Consider the following 18742-nt stretch of genomic DNA (forward strand, 5'->3'; position numbering starts at 1 on the left):
AGTAGGTATTGGAATCACACAAAGCAAGGAGTGCCAATATCCAACTTATTTTATAATGACAGTATATATACTGATACCTAAACTAAACCAAACAAAATAAGAATGCAGACTGATATCCGTCAGCAAAATATTAGCAAATTGAATTCAGCAGTAGAGAAAGAATTACACACCATAACCAAGTGAGGTTAATTTTAGGGATGCAAGGATGGCTTAATATATGAAAATTAATCTCATGCAATCCATCTTTTTGAAAACTAAAGAGAAAAAGTCCATGATTTAAATTATCCAAACAAAACAAAAATTTGGTGAAATTTAACACCCACTCATGATAAAAATTCAGAAGTTTAGAAATAGAGAGGACTTTTCTCAGCCTGATAGAATATCCACAAAAACATCTGCATCCAATGCCATACTTGATAAAGACCAAATGATTTGCTGTTATAATCAGGAGCATGGCAAGGATATCTACTAACACTCTTATTCATTATGGCCCCAAGCAATGCAATAAGGCAAGTAAAGAAAATAAAAGGCATAGAGATTGAAAAGGAAGAATTATCACTATTTATATTTCCAGATGACATGATGGTCTATATAGACACCCCCAAGACCTTACACAAAGAACCTTCTAGAATGAATAAGTGAAAACTCCGACAGGCTGCAGCATACAAGACCAACTCCAATAAATAGTATTTCTGGATAACAGCAACAAATATTTGAAAATTGAAATAAAAAGACAATTTATAGTTCCCTCCAAAGTGAAATTCTTAGTAATAAGTTTAACAAAACATGTATAATATCTACATGCTGAAAATTACAGCCCAAACAACTCAAACCTCATTGTCATTGAGTTGATTTCAACTCATAGAACTTTGTAGGATAGAGTTGAACTGTCCCTTTGGGTTTTCAAGGCTGTTAATCTTTATAGGAATAAAAAAAGCCTCATCTTCATTTCCTGCAGCAACTGGTGGATTCAACTGCAGGCCTGCTACCAGGGCTCCTGAAAATTATAACACACTGATAAAATAAAACAATATTTAAATAAATAAAGTGACAAACTGTGCCCATGGATTGGAAGACTCAACATAGTAAACATGTCTGTTCTCCCCAAATTGATCTATTGGTTTAGTGCAATTTCTATCCAAATTCCAGCAAGATTTTTAATATAGATAAATTTATTGTGAAATTTAAAGTGTTGAAAAATAAGGATGTTACTTTGAGGATTAAGGTGTGCCTGGCCGAAGCCTTGGTGATTGCAGTTGTCTCATGTGCATTGTGAAAGTTGGACATTGAATAAAGAAGACTGAAGAAGGATTGATGGATTTGGACTGTGGTGCTGGTAAAGAACTTTGAAATATCATGCAGTACCAAAAAACAAAAAAAACAAAAAACAAACAAATCTCTCTTGGAAGAAGTACAGCCAGGACGCAACTTAGAGACCAGGGTTGGCAAGACTTTATTTTATATACTTAGGACATTTTATCAGGAGAGATCGGTTCCTGAAAAAAGAAAGCAGGCTTGGTAAAGTAGAGGGACAGTGAGAAAGAGGAAGACCCTGGACAAGATGGATTGACACAGTGGCTGCAACCGTGGGTTCACACATCAGAACGATTGTGAGGATGGCACACCACCAGGGGGTGTTCCTCCAGTGGTACATAGAGTTCCTCAGTTGGAACCAACTTGATGGCACCTAGCAACAACATTCTGAAATTAATGTGGAAAAAGAACCAAAATAGCTGTAAGAATTTTTAAAAATGACTAATACAATGGGAGGAATTACTCTACCCAATTTTAAGATATACTTGACAACTACAGTAATCAAGATGATGTAATATCAGTATCACATCAATAGAACAAAGTAGAAACCCCAGAACTAGATCCATACCTACACCCAACTGATTTTTTGACAGAGATGCAGATGCAATTCAGTAAAAAGAGTCTTTTCAGCATGTGGTAGACATCCACAGGCAATTACGTAAATAAATTAACCTTACCATATTAAAAACTTAATTCAAAATCAAGAATAGATTTTAATGTAAAATGTGAAACTTAAAACGTATCTTTGGAAACTAAGATTAGACGGAAGTTCTTAAGACATGACACCCAATGCACAGCCCATAAAAGGAAATGTTGAGAAGTTGACTTCATCAAAATGAAAAACTCCTGCCCTGTGAAAGGTTCTGTTAAGAGGTGAGAAGATGAGAAAATACTTGCAAATTACATAGTAGCAGTCTTAGCTATGCATGATAGTATAAGGCCATAAAAATAGCCGGGCAACCTGAACTGCATAGATTTTAATCAATGGAGAAATAATATGATTGTTCACAACCTTAAAATTTTTTCATCCAAGCATTAAAACAGCTATTGTGGCAATCATAAATGTATTGGGAAATGATAAATAATAATACTAATATTATTTAATGTGCTTAAAATTTAGGAACATGGAGAATTTTTTTTATTCCTTTGTAAAAAGCTTACCAAGAGTCAGAAGACAGGGAAGGCTGGGGTAGGCATGGAATCAAGAAAAATGGAAATCATGAGAATGCTGACACTGGAAAATTCACCAGTGTCACTAACCAGTATGTGTAGAAATGGGAACCAAATTTGCTGTGCAAACTTTTACCAAAAACTCAATAAAATATGTTTAAAAGCAACTAACCAATAAGTTTGAACAGGGGTTGTCTTCCATGCTATAAAGCAAGCGTCCTTGCTGTGTCTTGGTGAATTATCATACTCCTTTCTTAGGATAGATCAGCTTCCAACATTTTATCCTGTATGCTACCATTGTTGTGAAATGTTTGTGAGAATTCCCTCAATGTGAAGTCATTTGCTGATGTCACTTGTTCTTGTTGGTCACTTTTCTATTTCATTAAGTAGGTCTTTGTCAAATTCCTCTAGCTGCATATCTGGAGTATATAGAGTAGAAGCAAATTAACCTTCTCCCAATTATTTCTTCAATAACTCCAGTTATGTTCAAGTGTAATTTCATTCTAGAGTTACCACTTTTGGTTCTCTACTTCCATCTTTGTTAATCAATTGTCTCTTTCCATTATGCATTTTTATAAAGTGTTATATAAGCTTATCATTGGAAAATGATCAGGTAACACAACCACACACTTTGCATTTGTTTGTGAACTAAATGACAGATACACAGTAACCAATCAGTGATAGACTTTGGAAGAAGTGATGAGATTGGTTACCTCATTATGGACATTTTTAATTTATATAGTGATTGTGGGCTGAAGAGCTAGCAGCAGTCACTCATGGTTAATATACTGTGTGAACAGACACTTGAGTCATGTTGGGGAATTGGGATTATTTATACCATGATATTTGAAATGGGTAGGTATTGGAATCACACAAAGCAAGGAGTGCCTGAGTTTGACAAAGGACTTGTATCTAGAATATACTAAGAATTTGCACCCAACAGCCCAAGAGAATATGTGGATGGCAAATAGCACTCATGCTGGCCCTTAGGGAAATGTGAATTACATCTACGACTAGAATTCAGTCTTCTTGCACATGTATTAGAATGGCTAAAATGAAAAATGAAACTAATGGTAAATACTGGTGAGGATGTGGAGAAACTGGATTTTTCATACATTGCTGGTGGGAATTAGAAAAAAGTACAGCTACTCTGAAACATAGTTTGACACTTCCTTATAAAAGTAAACATAAGCTTATCATATGACCCAGCAGTTGCAGCCATGGGCATTTATCTCAGAGAGATAATTACTTAATGCTCATGAATAATCTGTACATAAATGTTGCTAGCAACTTTAGTCATAGTAGCCACAATCTGAAAACAACTCAGATGTTCTTCAGTAGGCGAATGGTTAAGCTAGTACTGTGCAGTAGCTTGGATAGATCTCAATGAAGGAAAGCCAATCTCAAAAGGTTACATACTGTAGGAGTCTGTTTATATAACATTCCTTAAATGCTGGAATTACAGAAATGGAGAACAAAATAGTAGTTGCCGTGACACAGGTATGGTAGATGGCTTGAGAGGATGATGCATATCTCAAAGAGAAGCCCAGTAAAGTTCTTCCGTGGTGATGGAGGAAAACAGTAGCTTGACAGTTGGTTACATTAAACTATATATTGGATACAGTGATATTGAACTACATGCACACACTGTGTGTGTGAGAGATGGTGGGGTGGGGGAGAGAAAACTGGTGAAATCTGAATGAGTAAGGCTTGTGGTCCAGTTGATAGTATTGTTCCTTTGTCAGTTTTTTTTTGTTTGATATTGTACTGTCATTATGTAGGATGCCACAGTGAGGGAAAGCTGAATGAAGGGTATGTGTCACCTTATTTTTATAACTTTCTGTAAGTATTTCAGAATGAAAAGATATAACGAAGGTCTTTTCTGTGAGGGCCAGGCACATGCTGCTGTTGTAAGGCATAGGTGCTGAATTTCTTTCCCTGCTCACTTTCATGTTATTGCAAACCTGGAATAACCAGGCTGTTACTCAGCCTTTCCAGGCCTCTTTGCCCAGCCTTGATCGACTATCCAGGGTCCACTAGCTGGGTACAGAGAGAACCTTCCACTGTTGCTTTTGCACAAAGAAGCAGGATGTGGCACCCCATAGAAGTGGTTGCTCTGCCAGGAGCTTATCTTTTTAAAGATAGGCTGATTCATTTCTCTGGTTGATGTTTCTATGGAGTGCTTGGAACTAGGCAGAGAAACTCATAGGTAATAGATGAGCAATTTGGAGCTGACAGCTGCTCATCATCCTGCTTTTTATAAATATCCGTGCCTTTTAATTTTTCTTGGAAGGTAGAGACAGAAACCGCTGTAACCTTCCTGGCTCTCTTTTGTAAGCACCAGCCTGTGAAACTGGAAAGAAAACTGTGTATCACGTGTATAAAATATCCAATTAAAGCTCTTTATTCAATTTCAACATAATTTCATTTAACAATCTTTGTATATGTATGGGGTGGGGAGGGGTTGAGGGAAAAATGTTGAGATTTGAATATAGTACATACAGTAATTTAGCCATTTCAAACAGTTGAACAAATTGTACACCTGTGGTTAGATTGACAGTAATGATTTAATTTTCATGAGAAAATTGTTCCTGCGCTGACAGTTCTTTCCCTAGTTTCCTCTGTCCAGGTTTCTCTAAAATGTGGCTAGGGGGCCAGGGCAAGGTCCAGCTATTCTGAGTGTGGACACTAGAGACCCTGGTGGTGTCGTGGTCCCATGGTAAACGCACTGTCAGCAGCTTTGAAACCACCAGCTGCTCTGTGGGAGAAAGAGGAGGCTTCCTACTCCCATGAAGAGTTACGGTCTCGGAAACTCCTGGGGGCAGTTCTACCCTGCCTACAGGGTCTCCGTGAGGAGGAATCGACTCAGTGGCAGTGAGTTTGATTTTGGTTTCAGACCTCAGCTGCCCCCTCTGAGGCAGGAGGCCCAAGACGAGCTTCCATTACTTCCCCTGACCACAGTGATTACAAGAAGACGTTCTCAGTGTTGGAGGTAAAGCTAGACTCAGTAGGCCTGGGAAGCTGGTGAGTGTGGTTTGGAGTAGAGAGCTATGTGGCTGGGCTCTGAGGTTGGCTCCTGGGGCATCTTAGAAGGCACGTTGAAAGGCCATGAGCCCTGGAGCAGCAGTCCTTTGTTGGGAAGGGCAGCTCTGGTATACCACAGAGGTCTTGAAGTAGAAGTCTCCGGTCAGTTTGGTTAACCATCTTTTTTGCCGTTTCTTTAGGCAAGGCAGGCAGAGGTAAAGCGCCTCTTCCGCCCCATTGAGGAACTGAAGAAGGACTTTGCTGAGCTGAATGTTGTCATTGAGACTGACATGCAAATCATGGTACGGCTGATCAACAAATTCAATAGTTCCAGCTCCAGTCTGGAAGAAAAGATTGCCGCACTCTTTGATCTGGAATATTATGTCCATCAGGTATTGTCCTTTGTCCATGACTCTGACTTTTAATCAGCAACTACAAAAATAGATCTGTCTGCCCTAAACCCTAAGAAAATGACATTAGCATCTCCCCCCATACCCCTGTCCCCTCAGGGCATAGCTTATTACTAATCTAGGTGACTGTCTGCTTTTAGTGAGGTATATTCTTAGAAGCCAGCCTCCCTTTCATTTGAAGCTTTACCTCTTTCATTGTTTGACACTGCAGCTTCAACAGAGATAAAACATACATGTCCCTGTGCTGTGGAACATATTATGAAAACGGAGCAGCCAAATGGACAATTAAGTAATGAGGTACTAAAAGATGGTGATAAGAACTTCAAAGGTGATATGGGAGTATACAAGGGGAACAGCCTCATCAAGGCATTATGGAAAGTTTCTCTGAGAATGTGACACTTCAACTGAGCATTAAAGGATGAGGAAGGGTTGGAGCCCTGGTGGTTTAGTGGTTACTCATTGGGCTGTGAACTGTGAGGTCCACGGTTTGAAACCACCAGTCACTTTGTGGGAGAAAGATGGGCTTTTTACTTCTGGAAACAGCTGACAGTCTTTGAAACTCAACAGGAGTAGTTCCACACTGTCCTATAGGGTCACTAGGAGTTGCATTGACTCCGTGGCGGTGAGAGTGTGAGGGTTGGCTGGGCAAAGAGGATGCGGTTTACTTTTTTAGTGCTGCTATAGCATAACCACAGTGGGTGACTTTAATGAACAGAAGTTGATTTTCTCAGAGCTTCTTGTGTGCTGGTGAGTTGATTCTGACATGTAGGAATTTATAGGTCAGAGCAAAACTGCCCCACAGGATTTCCTAGGCTGTAATGTTTTTAGGAGCAGGATGCCAGGTCTTTTTGCCTGTGGAGTGGCTGGTGAGTTTGAGCCACCAATCTTTAATGCAGCAGCTGAGTGTTTAACCCTTGTGTCACCAGGTCTCCATTCTCACAGTTGGGGAGGCCAAAAGTCTATATTCAGGACACTGGTTCTAGGGGAAGGCTTTCTTTCTGTGTTAGTACTGGAGGGAGATCCTTGCTTTTTTTCCTGGCTCCTATTTTTCAATTTTTTTGGTGATCTTCTGGGCCTAATCTTTAATTTCTCAAGATCTCTAAAGTCATTGGTTTCAGACCCAACCTACACTGCTGTGGATTTATTAACATGACAAAGAATTCCCTATTCCCAAGCAGGATTATATCCACAGATACAGAGGTTAGGATGCATAGCATATATATGTGGGGGTATACAATTCAATCCTTAACAATGAATTACAGCAGGGTTCAGTAGACTAACTGTGGGCTAATTCTAGCCTGCTGCCAGCTTTTGTAAATAAAGTTTTATTGGAACATAGCCACAACCACTTGTCTACATATTATCTGTGGCTATTTTCATGCTACAAGGGCAAGCTTGAATAGTTGTGAAAGAAACCTCATGGCTCACAAAGGCACGCATATTTAATATCAGGCTTCTGGTAAAAAAAGTTTGCTAGCCTTTGGGTTAAAGCAGCTCAGGAAGAGGAGACAGCATATACCTGATTCTTAGGCAGTGACTAACCTTGATTGAGGACCTGAAAAAAAGTTGTAATGACTGGATCAGAGACCAGAAGGTGGGGATAGCATGGATACAGAGGAGAAGTTAGGGAGTCAGGTGTTTTGGAGATCACGCTGTTGATTAAGAACCATTGAAAAATCTAAAGCAGAAAGTGATTGATCAGACTTGTATTATAATTATAAAGATTTATGGAGTATATTACATGTCAGGCTCTGATTCTAGGGCTTTGTTTACATTAACTCTTGGACTTCCCACAGCTGCTTGTGAGTGATACTCTCAACCCCATCTTATAGTTGAGGGAATTGAGGAACTGTGGGGTTATGCAACTGCCCAAGGTCACTGAGGCTAGTGAGTGGGGTAGAGCTAGGCTTTACAACAAGATCTGTCTAACCCAAAACCCTGTGCTCATAACTGGGTGGCCTCTCACAGGAACCTGATGCCTTTTGATTGAAGTTCAGAAGGGTATAGGTGGAGCTAAAGCGAAGGGGCCAAGAGAATTCATTCACTTATTTAATAAATCAATTTATTGAGTGTTTGATCCCTGGCATTATTCCAGGCACTTGAGACATATCTATGAATAAAATTAAGCAGACAGACAATAATCCTAACAAGTAAATGATAATGTGTTTAAAGGTGATAAGTACTATGGAAAAAGATAAACAGGGTAAGGATCGTGAGTGTTGGGAAGGAGCACTTCAGGAAGGAACAACAGCCAAGTCAAAAGCACTGAGGTGGGGAGTATATCTACTCAGGTGTGCAAAGAACTGCAGGGAGCTCAGTGTGGTTAGAACTGAGGAGGAGGGAGGAAAAGTAGATAAAGCTCAGAGATAATGGGAGGGAAATCTTGGGGGACTGTGAAGACCATGGGGGAAAAAGAAATTGGATAAAGGTGGATAATATGGAGGAACAGAATGACTTAATCTGACTTGCTTATAAAGGATCTCTCCAGCTCCTTTGTTGAGAAGTAGTATGGAGACCAGATAGGAGTCCCTTGCAGTCATTTAGACTAGGGATGATGGTGGCCCAGGAAGGCCATACAATCCTGATCAGAGGCTTGTTTGAGATCCTCATCAGTGCCCTCCCATGCATGGCAGCATCCTTTTCCTCTCAAAACTAGGCTAAAAGATAGCCTCTCTGTCTGCTCTTGCCAGCTTTTGTTGTGAGCGGGGCTGAGTATATACTACAGCCACAGGAATTATGGAGCCGCCTCTTCCTCTGCCCTCCTTGCTCATAACTCTCGCGCATGCCTTCAATAGGAGGACTGTGATCCTGCTGAGGAAAAAATAGACCTGGGTTCCCATTCTTGTTCTCGTTCTTTCTAATCTTTCTCCCCAGGGTAAAAAAAAGGAAGCTCCAACAGCATTTCCATTCTAGATATTTTAAGGATTAAGGATCCTAGGTGTTCTTGGCCAACTTAGTCCTGCTCTGATGTTGACAGCTGGTGGTTGTTTGTCCACCCCCCCACATCTTAATATACTTGAGGTGGATATTGAAGTGTCTGGTTCTATAGGCTCTTGGCTTTAGTTGCACCATGAAAGGCCAAGGCCAAGGTGACTGGAGAACTTATCATACCTGGAAGGAAGAGAGGGCACAGGAGTCTTGAGCTAGCAGTGCTTCTGTGAACCCCACCCCCACCCTTCAGTCTTCTGGCAGTGTCATCCCTAGAGTGACATTCCATTCTGCTTTCATGGGTCACTGGAAAACTATTTTGTTGTACAGCCAGAGACCAGCCCAGGAACCAGTCCCCTAGTTGAAATCAAGGTTGCACTTCTTGGTAGAAGAATCATACATATTCTGGGTCACTGGGCTTTTGCTTGGAAATGTAAGACCTTTGGTTTAGGTCGGTCCCTCAGGTTGCCATTTTCTACACTGCTAAGTTGGCATTTCACAGGAGGATTGAAGATAGATCTTGACCTTGAGTTCCAGTTATAATGGGGAGTTGGGGCTACATAGTGCTTGCTTTGAATAACAGGACTGTTCAAGCCAGGAGATTCACTAGTCTATTCCCATTTAGACTCACTGAATGGAAGGTTTAAAGAGCCCGGGGCTTCAAGGACCTGAACTGGGTCTGCCCGCGGATTCCTTATAGTCACATGTGAATTATTAAACAGACTTTGTGAAAAGCCAAACCTTGTATGTGGGAAACAGTTTGTGAGTTATTTATGAGGAGCAGCTTCTGTCTGCCCTATCCACCCTGGGGTAGTGTATTTGTTTTCCCTCTTGTGACTCCTCAATTATTAACCACGGTTTCTCCCTTTCTCTGTTTCCTGTTCTCTCGCTGCCTTGTCGGTGCTCTGGTTCCCTCTTTTCCTCCTGAGTATTGGCACAGTTCTCCTTCTGTCTGCTTCCTAATGTGCTCCCTCCCTCTGCCTTGAGCCCCCCTCTGCATGTCCTGACCCATCCGAAAGGCAGCCTGGGAAGAGTTCCTGCTCCAGCCCTGGATGAAAAGCTTCAGACCTGGGCTCCGGTTATGCCTGTTCTCATGACATTGGGTCAGGCCCAGCTGTTGGAGCTAGGCCCTTCAGGTGTGCAGTGGGCAGAATGACTCTTTGCTCCCTCACCTCCAGTGATAATATAAATAAGAAGAATCTCCAAAAGACTGAAATGTTTGTCCAAAATGTCAGCCTCTATCTTATAGCGAATGATCAGTGTGAAAACGAACAGGAGAATCTAGATAGCACCTCTAGGGCTGTGGGATGTACTGCTTTGTGGTGGTCAGCATGGCAGCTGCTCTGCTAGGAACTCATACCAACTCCGATACGTGACTGACCCAGACGTGAAATGACAGCCTTGATTTTATATCAGGAAAACCTAAGCAAAAGGGAATCAAAGGAAAGACCATGGATTCTTAGATTTGTAAAATAGGAACCTGTGAGGAAGAATGGCTCAGTAAATATTACTTGTGTTTATATCAGCAAAACACTCAACTCGGAATGCCATCGTTAGCTGGTTGTAGCCTGTTAACCATTCCTCTTCATAGGACAGATTGGAGCAGACAACTCCTGACTTTGATATGGCCACATGGCAGAGCCGACTGGATACGTATTTCACAACTTTAGATGGACTGTTTCTTCAGGCTTATGGTGCCAGACTCCTCAGATTGCCTATTTGACTCATCATGGGGTTAGTTTAGGGAACATTTTTTATGATAAAATTTATCCCATGATTATTTATTGAGCTCCTAAGTATATGCCCAGCTCTGTTCTAGACAGTGGGGCTACAGCCATGGACATAGACAGAGAGACAAAACAAAGCAAAAACAAAAAAGCTCTTGTTCTGTGGAGATTAGGAGCCCTCATGACTTAGTTGTTTCTGCATTGGACTTCTAAGCAAGGTCAGCAGTTCAAAAACACCAACCACTCCTCTGGAGAAAGATGAGGCTTTCTACAACTGTAAAGAGTTACACGTTTGGAAACACACAGAGCAGTTCTACTCTGTCCTGTAGGGTCCCTGTGAGTTAAGAGTTCAATGGTAGTGGATTTGGTAAGTATGTCTCCTCCTCCCCCATTGTGGGGATTATCACATCAAAATTTATAGGAATGATTTTGTTTTTAAGTGTTAAAAGCAAGCTGAGCCTACCTAAAAATATTGGCAGAATCTAATACGGTGCTGTCCTTTAAAACTCCATTTCTCTATCACAGTCCTCTTGTCGTTTGGAGGTAGAGGCAAGAGCAGAGTTAGACATGAAATGTCTCTGTGAGATGTGGAGGGAAAGGAATACAAATCAGTAGTTGTTGAGCCTAGCTTCCTGAGTTTTCCTGATGATTTGTAAATTGGGATCACCCTGTAGATAAGAGGCAGCCTATGTACAACAAAGATATTGCCAAGGGAGATAGCAGTTACTACATGGGGGAACCAGGGTATACTGACCTTTCTGAGGAAGGAGCCTTCTCATTTCAACATACTAATGAAACTTGGGGCATCCCAAGTTTCCCATCTAGAATAGGAGGGAGTCTGGACACAGGGATTTGGGCCTTAAATGATAGTCTAGGCCTCTGTGTCCAGTAGAGCTTTTTATGGGATGATGGAAATGTTCTACACTGCCTGTTACAGTGGCCACGAGACATTAACACAGACTAAGCTAAACCCTTTGAGAGGCTTGCTTGAAGATCTTATGAATGTCCTCAGATTCAATCAGCCTTCGACTAGGAGGTAAAGAAGTGGGAAGAGGAGAAGGGCATTGTTTTTCTAACACTCATCCAGCATCCTCAGTGCTGTGTCACCTTTATAGTTCCTGGCTTCTAATTAAAAAACAGCTTTTAAAATTTTAATTTTTATTGTTTAAGTCTGCTGCTTCCCCTGTCCTCAATGGAACTGGACCTGAACAGGAAGCAGGGCACATTTAATGATCCTGATGACGCCGGGTTCTTTGTGTTAACAGCTTGTACATTGAGAGTTAGCTTTGTGACTCATTATGGTATTGGAATTTTCCAGGACATGTTTGGCATAAGCAATAGGTAGGTGCCATTTCCGTTGATTTTCACATAGGTGCTCATAAATAATATTAGACGAATTAGAAGATCTCAGTTTTAAGATTTAGATTTTTAGTTAATTTTTTACCACCATTGTTTGTTGCTTAGTCTTGATGTTTGCTTTTGGGTGGCCACCAAAAGAAAGGATGTAAGGAGAGCTCTTTTCCCCTTGATGGTTGTACTGTACTAAGCAGTGCCTTTGTTGCAGATGGATAATGCTCAGGACCTACTTTCCTTTGGGGGTCTCCAAGTGGTGATCAATGGGCTGAACAGCACAGAGCCTCTGGTGAAGGAGTACGCTGCATTCGTGCTGGGAGCGGCCTTTTCCAGGTGAGCAGTGTGGATCGACTTTTCCTCTGCTGGGATGGTTTGGGCCCTGCTGCTGAAATCTAGCATCATTCTTGGCCTGGGATGGAAAGTTAAAGTTCTACAGATCCTTATCGCACTTCAGAATTATCCCAAAGAGACTGGAGTATGACTTTGCCCTCATCCCAAATAGATATAAATCTTTATCTATAGTACCACCATCTGTGACTCTTTGTTCCCCCTGACTTTTTATGTGTGGACATTTAATAACACATTTTTTGATCCCACGCTGTGTTTCATTCAAAGCTAATAAAGATAGGCCAAGCATAGATAGAAGGGAGGGAGGGAATAAACTCTAGGAGTTGATCCTTTTGACAGTGAAGCTACATCTTGTGATGAATAAATGATGAACCTGACCAAGGAAGGCCTATTGGGGAGATTGTGCCTTCCTCTGTTCTTCAGAGCCAATCAACATGCAGCCAGCTTATTGTGCTCTCTGCGTTGAGAGTTGTTTAGAATTTCAATTATTCCGGCTTGTGCTAGAAGACTGATCAGGCAAGAGGAACGGGGAGGCCTCATCTCCACAGAGTGGATACAGAAAGATAGGTGGGCACTACACACATCGTTATACTCCTCCTCGAAAGGCCGGGATGCTTTCATACTGCCCTTGGTCCACTACAGCTGTAATTCCTCCCACTCCTGATCTCTGCTGTCTGCACCATCTGTCCCTCTGAAATGGGAACCAACCTTCTGATCTCTGATGCAGTGACATGGGTATGATGGCTAGTTAGGAGTTGCCTGGCTTGACTGCAGGGACTGTGATATACTCTAGGAGAAAAGGGTATTCTGAACATTGGAGGCTTTGTTTTGAAAAGATTTTCTTTTCCATTCATTCATGGTCATCTTTATTTATTCAGAACCTCAGTCTGACACCCTCTCCTTCTGAAAGGCCCCAGCATCTTATCCTAGTAAACTGGGGGGACAGAGTTGCGAAGCCGAGAAGTGGTGTTCTGTGAGGCGAGGCTGGGAGCACTGCAGGCCTTTCTCCTTCTAGTTTCCCTTAGCAGTACTCTGCCTAGATCTTCCAGCTCCCCTGCCGTTGTGTTGTTGACGGGCAAAGCTGAGGCCTCCAGGGAGACATCACCTCACCTGGTCCCACCCCTCAGTACCGGAGACTCTCCTGGGCAGTCCTCCCCTGGAAAAGGAGAGCTTTTGTGAGTGTGTCATTGGTCATTCTGGTTTCAGCCATTGGTATTACCCTCATGAGGCTCAACTTTTGCTTTCAAGCCACAAAAGAATTGAGTCAAACATAATTATTCTCACTTCAGACCTTCTTGGAAATCTTTCTGGTGAGCTCAAGTACCTTCTTTCCACCTTCAGTCTGAACAAATTATCCTACATGTCTCTTGCCATTGCTGCTAAAAATACATTTCTTGGGGAAAATTAGCATCTTGCTGTCACATCCTAGTTAAGGTGGGCTAAGTAACTTGAAAGGCATGCATTGGGCCTGTCTAGCAAACCGTAACTTAGCCAGAGGCTGTGCCAGTATGTGGCATTATTAAGACTTTTCTGTGATTGTATTAGCGTAAGACCGTGTTAACATTTATTCCTCATCACTAAAAATTTAAATAGAGATAAATAGAAAACACGCAATTTAGTGTTTGGGTGGCAAGCGAACTGCTGTATTCAAAATGCTCTAGCTGGGCTTTTGATGGCTCACTAGAGAGCCGTTACACTGACAGCATGGTATGGCGCCAGAGCTTTTGGAAGCCAACAGCAGGCTCCTGAACATCATGAAAATGTCACTGTTTTATGCAAAGAGGAGCTTGATGCAAGGTAAGAATGTTTCTACTCAGGCAAGTTTCAGTGTGCTAATCTGATATGCATTATTTACTCTGGATACTGCCCCTGCATCTCCCTGTGATCATACATGTGCTCATATATGGGTGCTCACGCGTGGACATGCATACAACAGTGACTGAATGAGCTGGCCAGCTGTGGAGAGGGCATTCAAGGGAGAGTCAGCACCTTGGAATTGTGGAATTCCAGGGCAGAGGGGGTTATCCAGAAGTGGTTCCTTGGAGCTCTCTGTTGATGGGCGAGACTACTGCCCCATTCATCCAGGTGTTTATTTGGGAGAACCACTGCATTTAGAGTCAGAAAATCTGAGTGTACGTTCAGTTTTCACCATTTGCTAGCTGTGTGCCCATGGTCAAGTGATTTTACCTTTCTAGACCTCAACTGGAGAAGCCAGGTAGTGCAATGGTGAAAGTACTTTTGGCTGCCAACCCAAAGATTGGCTATTCAAATCCACCATTTGCTCCACTGGAAAAAGATGTGGTAGTCTGCTTCCGTAAAAGTGTTATAGGCTTGGAAACCGTATGGGCAGCTCCGCTCTCCTGTAGGGTTGCTATGAGTTGAAATCAATTGTGGCGGAGGGTTTGGTTTTGTTATTGTTATTGTTGGCAGTGATGGTGGTGGTGGTAAGCCTCAGCTCTTGGATTTGTTAATGGAGGAAAATAATAGATCGATGTCCTGTGCATGTCACCCTAAGGCTGAATGAAAATACAATAAAAGGGAAACAGCCAAACCAGTGGCTGTTGAATTGATACCAACTCCTGGTGACTGATGTGTGTTACAGAGTAGACATGTGCCCCAGAGAGAGTTTTTATAGCTGTGACCCTTTGGATCACTCGGCCTTTCTTCCGCAGAGTCTCTGGGTGGCTTTGAACTGCCAGCCTTAACAGTAAATCTGGTGAAACTGATCATAAAGCATCTGTGAATTTGAAGGTGGTATATAAACAACATCATCATCATATACAGCAGCATATAACATCACAGCACCTGATTGTGCTGTGCCCTTTTAAATGAGTTTTCACTGTAAGGAAATTCTCTCAGGTTGAACCTCAATCTTTTTCTTACATTACAGACCTGTATCCTCATTTTCTCAAGTGCTTGTGTTCTACCACATGTCTCCTGTGCTAATCTAGCCTCTTCATGTAGGTGTTTATCTGCCTGTTTGGGTTAATTGCCTAATAAAGCCTCCGTGCATCTCTATGGATGAAGGTGTCACATCCCTGGTGTTAAACACAAAGCAATTATTTCCACATCAAGAAGAGATTGTTGGCGTAAATGTAAGTGACATGGCCACTGAATGTTACATGACCACTGAAGTGAAGTTTGTTCACTGCTCTATTTGAATATCATTCATCCTTCTTTATGGGTCTCATGCACGCATTCTCTGCTCTTCGTTGCCCATGCTCCCTCAAAAAGAGATTTGGGGGTGGGAGGAGGGAGGTTGATGCTTCGAGCAGCTTCATCTTCTCTTGGTGGCACTCCTTCCCCTTCCTCCTTCCCCCCACCCCCGCCTCCTAAAAAAACTCAACACAGAACAACTTTTCTGTGACCTGATTTCTTCTTACAAAAGCATTTGTGTGTGTCTGTCTGCAGTCTGACCTACCAGGAGTCTCTGGAGTCCCAGACAAATCATTTGCGTTTCTTTATAATGGAATTTTCAGCAAGGCCATGTGAATTTCAGAGCCCATGCAGCCTTCTGTAATCTTTTTTTTTTTTTTTTAGCTCTCAGCAAACTGGCTGCTTGCTTTGGATTTCTTCTTGTCACCCTGTGCCTAGCCTTTACTTTTTAATTGCCAGAAGTTAAACTATAAAGACTGGTGTATGTACCTACCTCTAGGACACTGGCTTTTGCTGTCCTCTGCCTCAATCACTTTCGGTCTCCTACATCCATCTTTAACAACGCGTATTCTCTGAGCATGTATGATTTGGCAATTGCATGGGCTTGCAAATGTTCCCTCTACACTGTCTTTCTGTGTGAACTACTCCACATTTTTCAGAGTGTGGAACTGAGCCCCATATAGCAAGGGCTGTACTCATGCCATTTGTTAAGGTGAGGTTATTTTCTGTGCAATGGGTCCCCAGAAGATTATTTTGTTCTAAGTTTTTTCTCCTGCCCGCTCTCCCTCCATCTTCAAGGCAGATTTTTGGGTTGCACATATCCTTTCCTAAAATGTATGGTCTACCCTGTGAAACCTGCCCCGGGCTTTGTTGGCTCTGTGGTGTATTCAGTTGTATTCTCCCCACTTAGGTTTTTCCACTTCATTTAAAAGTAGTTTTGTCAGGGTCATAGCTGCATCTCATCTGTATCTCCTCTTGAAACCTAGTGGCTTTCTTGAGATTTCTGAAATACAACATTCTTTTTTTGTTGTTAACATTTTATTAGGAGCTTTTACATATATTATTACAATCCATAGTTCCATTAGATCAAGCATAGTTGTACAGTTGCTGCCACCATCATTTTCAATACATTTTCTTTCTTCTTGAACCCCTTGATATCAGCTCCCCTTTATCCCTTCCCTCCCTCCCCTACCATCCCCCTGAAACCTTGATATATTATTATTATTGTTATTGGAGTGTTGTTTTTTTTGCCATAACTTACATTATCCAATGTATCCATTTACCTAAAATTCTGATGTTTGTTCCCCTCAAGTGGGATTATACAGTCATCATTGCTATCAGTTCCCCTCCCCCCACCCCTCTTCCTGTACCCTCAGGGAATCATTACTACCATTACTGTTTCTGAGGGGTGTATCTATCTTGGATTTTGTGCATCGTAAGACCTTAATTGTACCAATGTACAGGTCTAGCAAGATTCGTGAGGTAAAACTAAGCCCATAATAGTGGAAGGAGGACATTTTAAAGAACTAGAGGACAGTTATGTATTTCATCAGTGCTCAACTATGCCCTGGATATATTGTCCCTTCCGTGTGTCCCTTCTGTGAGGGACTGTCCCATTATCCTACAGTGGACTTTGGGTCTCCACTTTGCCTATGCTTTTTCATGTCAATTTGATTACTTGTTTTTGAACTTCTGATACCTCTTCCCATCGACACCTCATGATCACATAGGCTGGTGTGCTTCTTCCATGTGGGCTTTGTTAGTTCCCTGCTAGATAGCCGCTTGTTAAACTTAAAGCCTTTGAGACCCCAGATGCTATGTTTTTAATAGCCAAGCACCATTAGCTTTCTTTACCACATTTGCTTATGCACCTATTTTGTCTTCAGCGATCCTGTCGGGAAGGTATCATACATTGCCACATTATTAAAACAAACCGTTCTTGTACTGAAGTGGGAGTTGGGTAGAGACCCTAAGTCCACCTGCTTCCTTCTTGTGTGTACATATATTTACTTACATAAATACATCTATCTTTAGATATTTATATATTAACATATGTACATATCTATATTTATGCCTATATATGTAATTTTTACTTCCTTATTGTTTCCTCTGTTTCTTTCCTCCTCCCCCACTATCATGTTCACCCATTGTTTACCTCTTAGTAATTCCTCTCTGGTACATCTCAATTGATCAAACATCACTAGGGACCCTACACCCTTCTCGCTATCAATTTTAGATCCCTTGCCATTTCCCTGTCCCTGGCGCGTGCCACCCCCCACCCTTGATGAAATGCATCATTCTTAACTCTTTTGCCACCCGCTAGATATGTTGAAATTATTTCTAGGATTTTGTGTTCTTTGACCACTCCCATTATCTCTTTGTACCCTCATCTCTTCTGTTGAACATGCTTTCTGTTCTTGCTGTGACCTTCAGCCCCTGTACACTCTCCTGGTTTTGCCGTCACCATCAGTGTTTTTTCTCTCCATGTATTCAGGTTACTTACCCACCAACTCCAAGCCTGACATCAGCCTTTCTATTGACTTCATTTTTTACTTTTCAGAATTCTTTCTTGAGAGCCAAGGGTGGGGTGGGGCGGGGTAGTGGAGTCCAAGTGTGTGCACATGAGTGAAAGGCTAATATTCTCAAAACCACCATTCCTTTGATCTGGTTTCTGTCTCTACCATCTTGAAACTTTTAGAAAGAACTTTGATATGTTAATGTCTTGTCAGCAGTCAAAAATGTTGACCACTCCTTTCCTTTGGACACTTTCCATTTTGGCTGCCATGTCATTAGAATTTCTTGGTTCTCGTTATCTGTAATTGATTGCTATGTTTCCCTTTCTTTTTCTGGCAACATCATTTTCTTGCTGCTTCTGAATTGTGGCTATTCATATAAATTCTTCTGAACTTGTGCCTGTTCTCTCATTTCATGTTGACGCCCCATGGGTTTAAGTCCTCCATCACTGTGGATGAATTTCATGTGTGCATTTAAGGCTAGCCTTTCCCTGAAGTCTACTCCTCCACTTCTACCAGACTGTCTGATTGCCTCTCAGACTCAAGGAGAAGGAACTGGGATTCGCTTATTTCACAAGCTAGTTCTCACTGCTATTCTCTCATCCATTCTTGTCACTATGGTTGTTGTAGTCACCCGGCTTGAAACTTCTGAATGACGTGAGTCTTCTTTCTTCACTTTTTCACTTAGTTGTAAACAAGTTATGTGGATTTTTATTTGCACTATTATTGTCTACTAAAAAACCACCCTTCCTTTCTTTTCTACTTTAAGGAACTTTGATATTGTGAGGTCAGCAACATA

General features: G+C 41.7%; 1 protein-coding gene across 2 annotated transcripts in view; it reads left to right on the top strand.

Annotated features, from left to right (window-relative positions):
• The window catches only part of SIL1 (SIL1 nucleotide exchange factor), a 331892-nt gene that overhangs the window by 240019 nt on the left and 73131 nt on the right, over positions 1-18742 (top strand). For both annotated transcript variants that reach the window (XM_004696651.2, XM_045285135.1), the window contains 2 exons: positions 5709-5900; positions 12138-12259. In XM_004696651.2, the coding sequence (XP_004696708.1) occupies positions 5709-5900; positions 12138-12259 (314 nt within the window). The remainder of the gene's footprint in view (positions 1-5708; positions 5901-12137; positions 12260-18742) is intronic.

The sequence above is a fragment of the Echinops telfairi genome, unplaced genomic scaffold, assembly GCF_000313985.2.
Source record: "Echinops telfairi isolate 266 unplaced genomic scaffold, ASM31398v2 ScPeMD7_7469;HRSCAF=8507_1, whole genome shotgun sequence".
Taxonomy (NCBI): domain Eukaryota; kingdom Metazoa; phylum Chordata; class Mammalia; order Afrosoricida; family Tenrecidae; genus Echinops; species Echinops telfairi.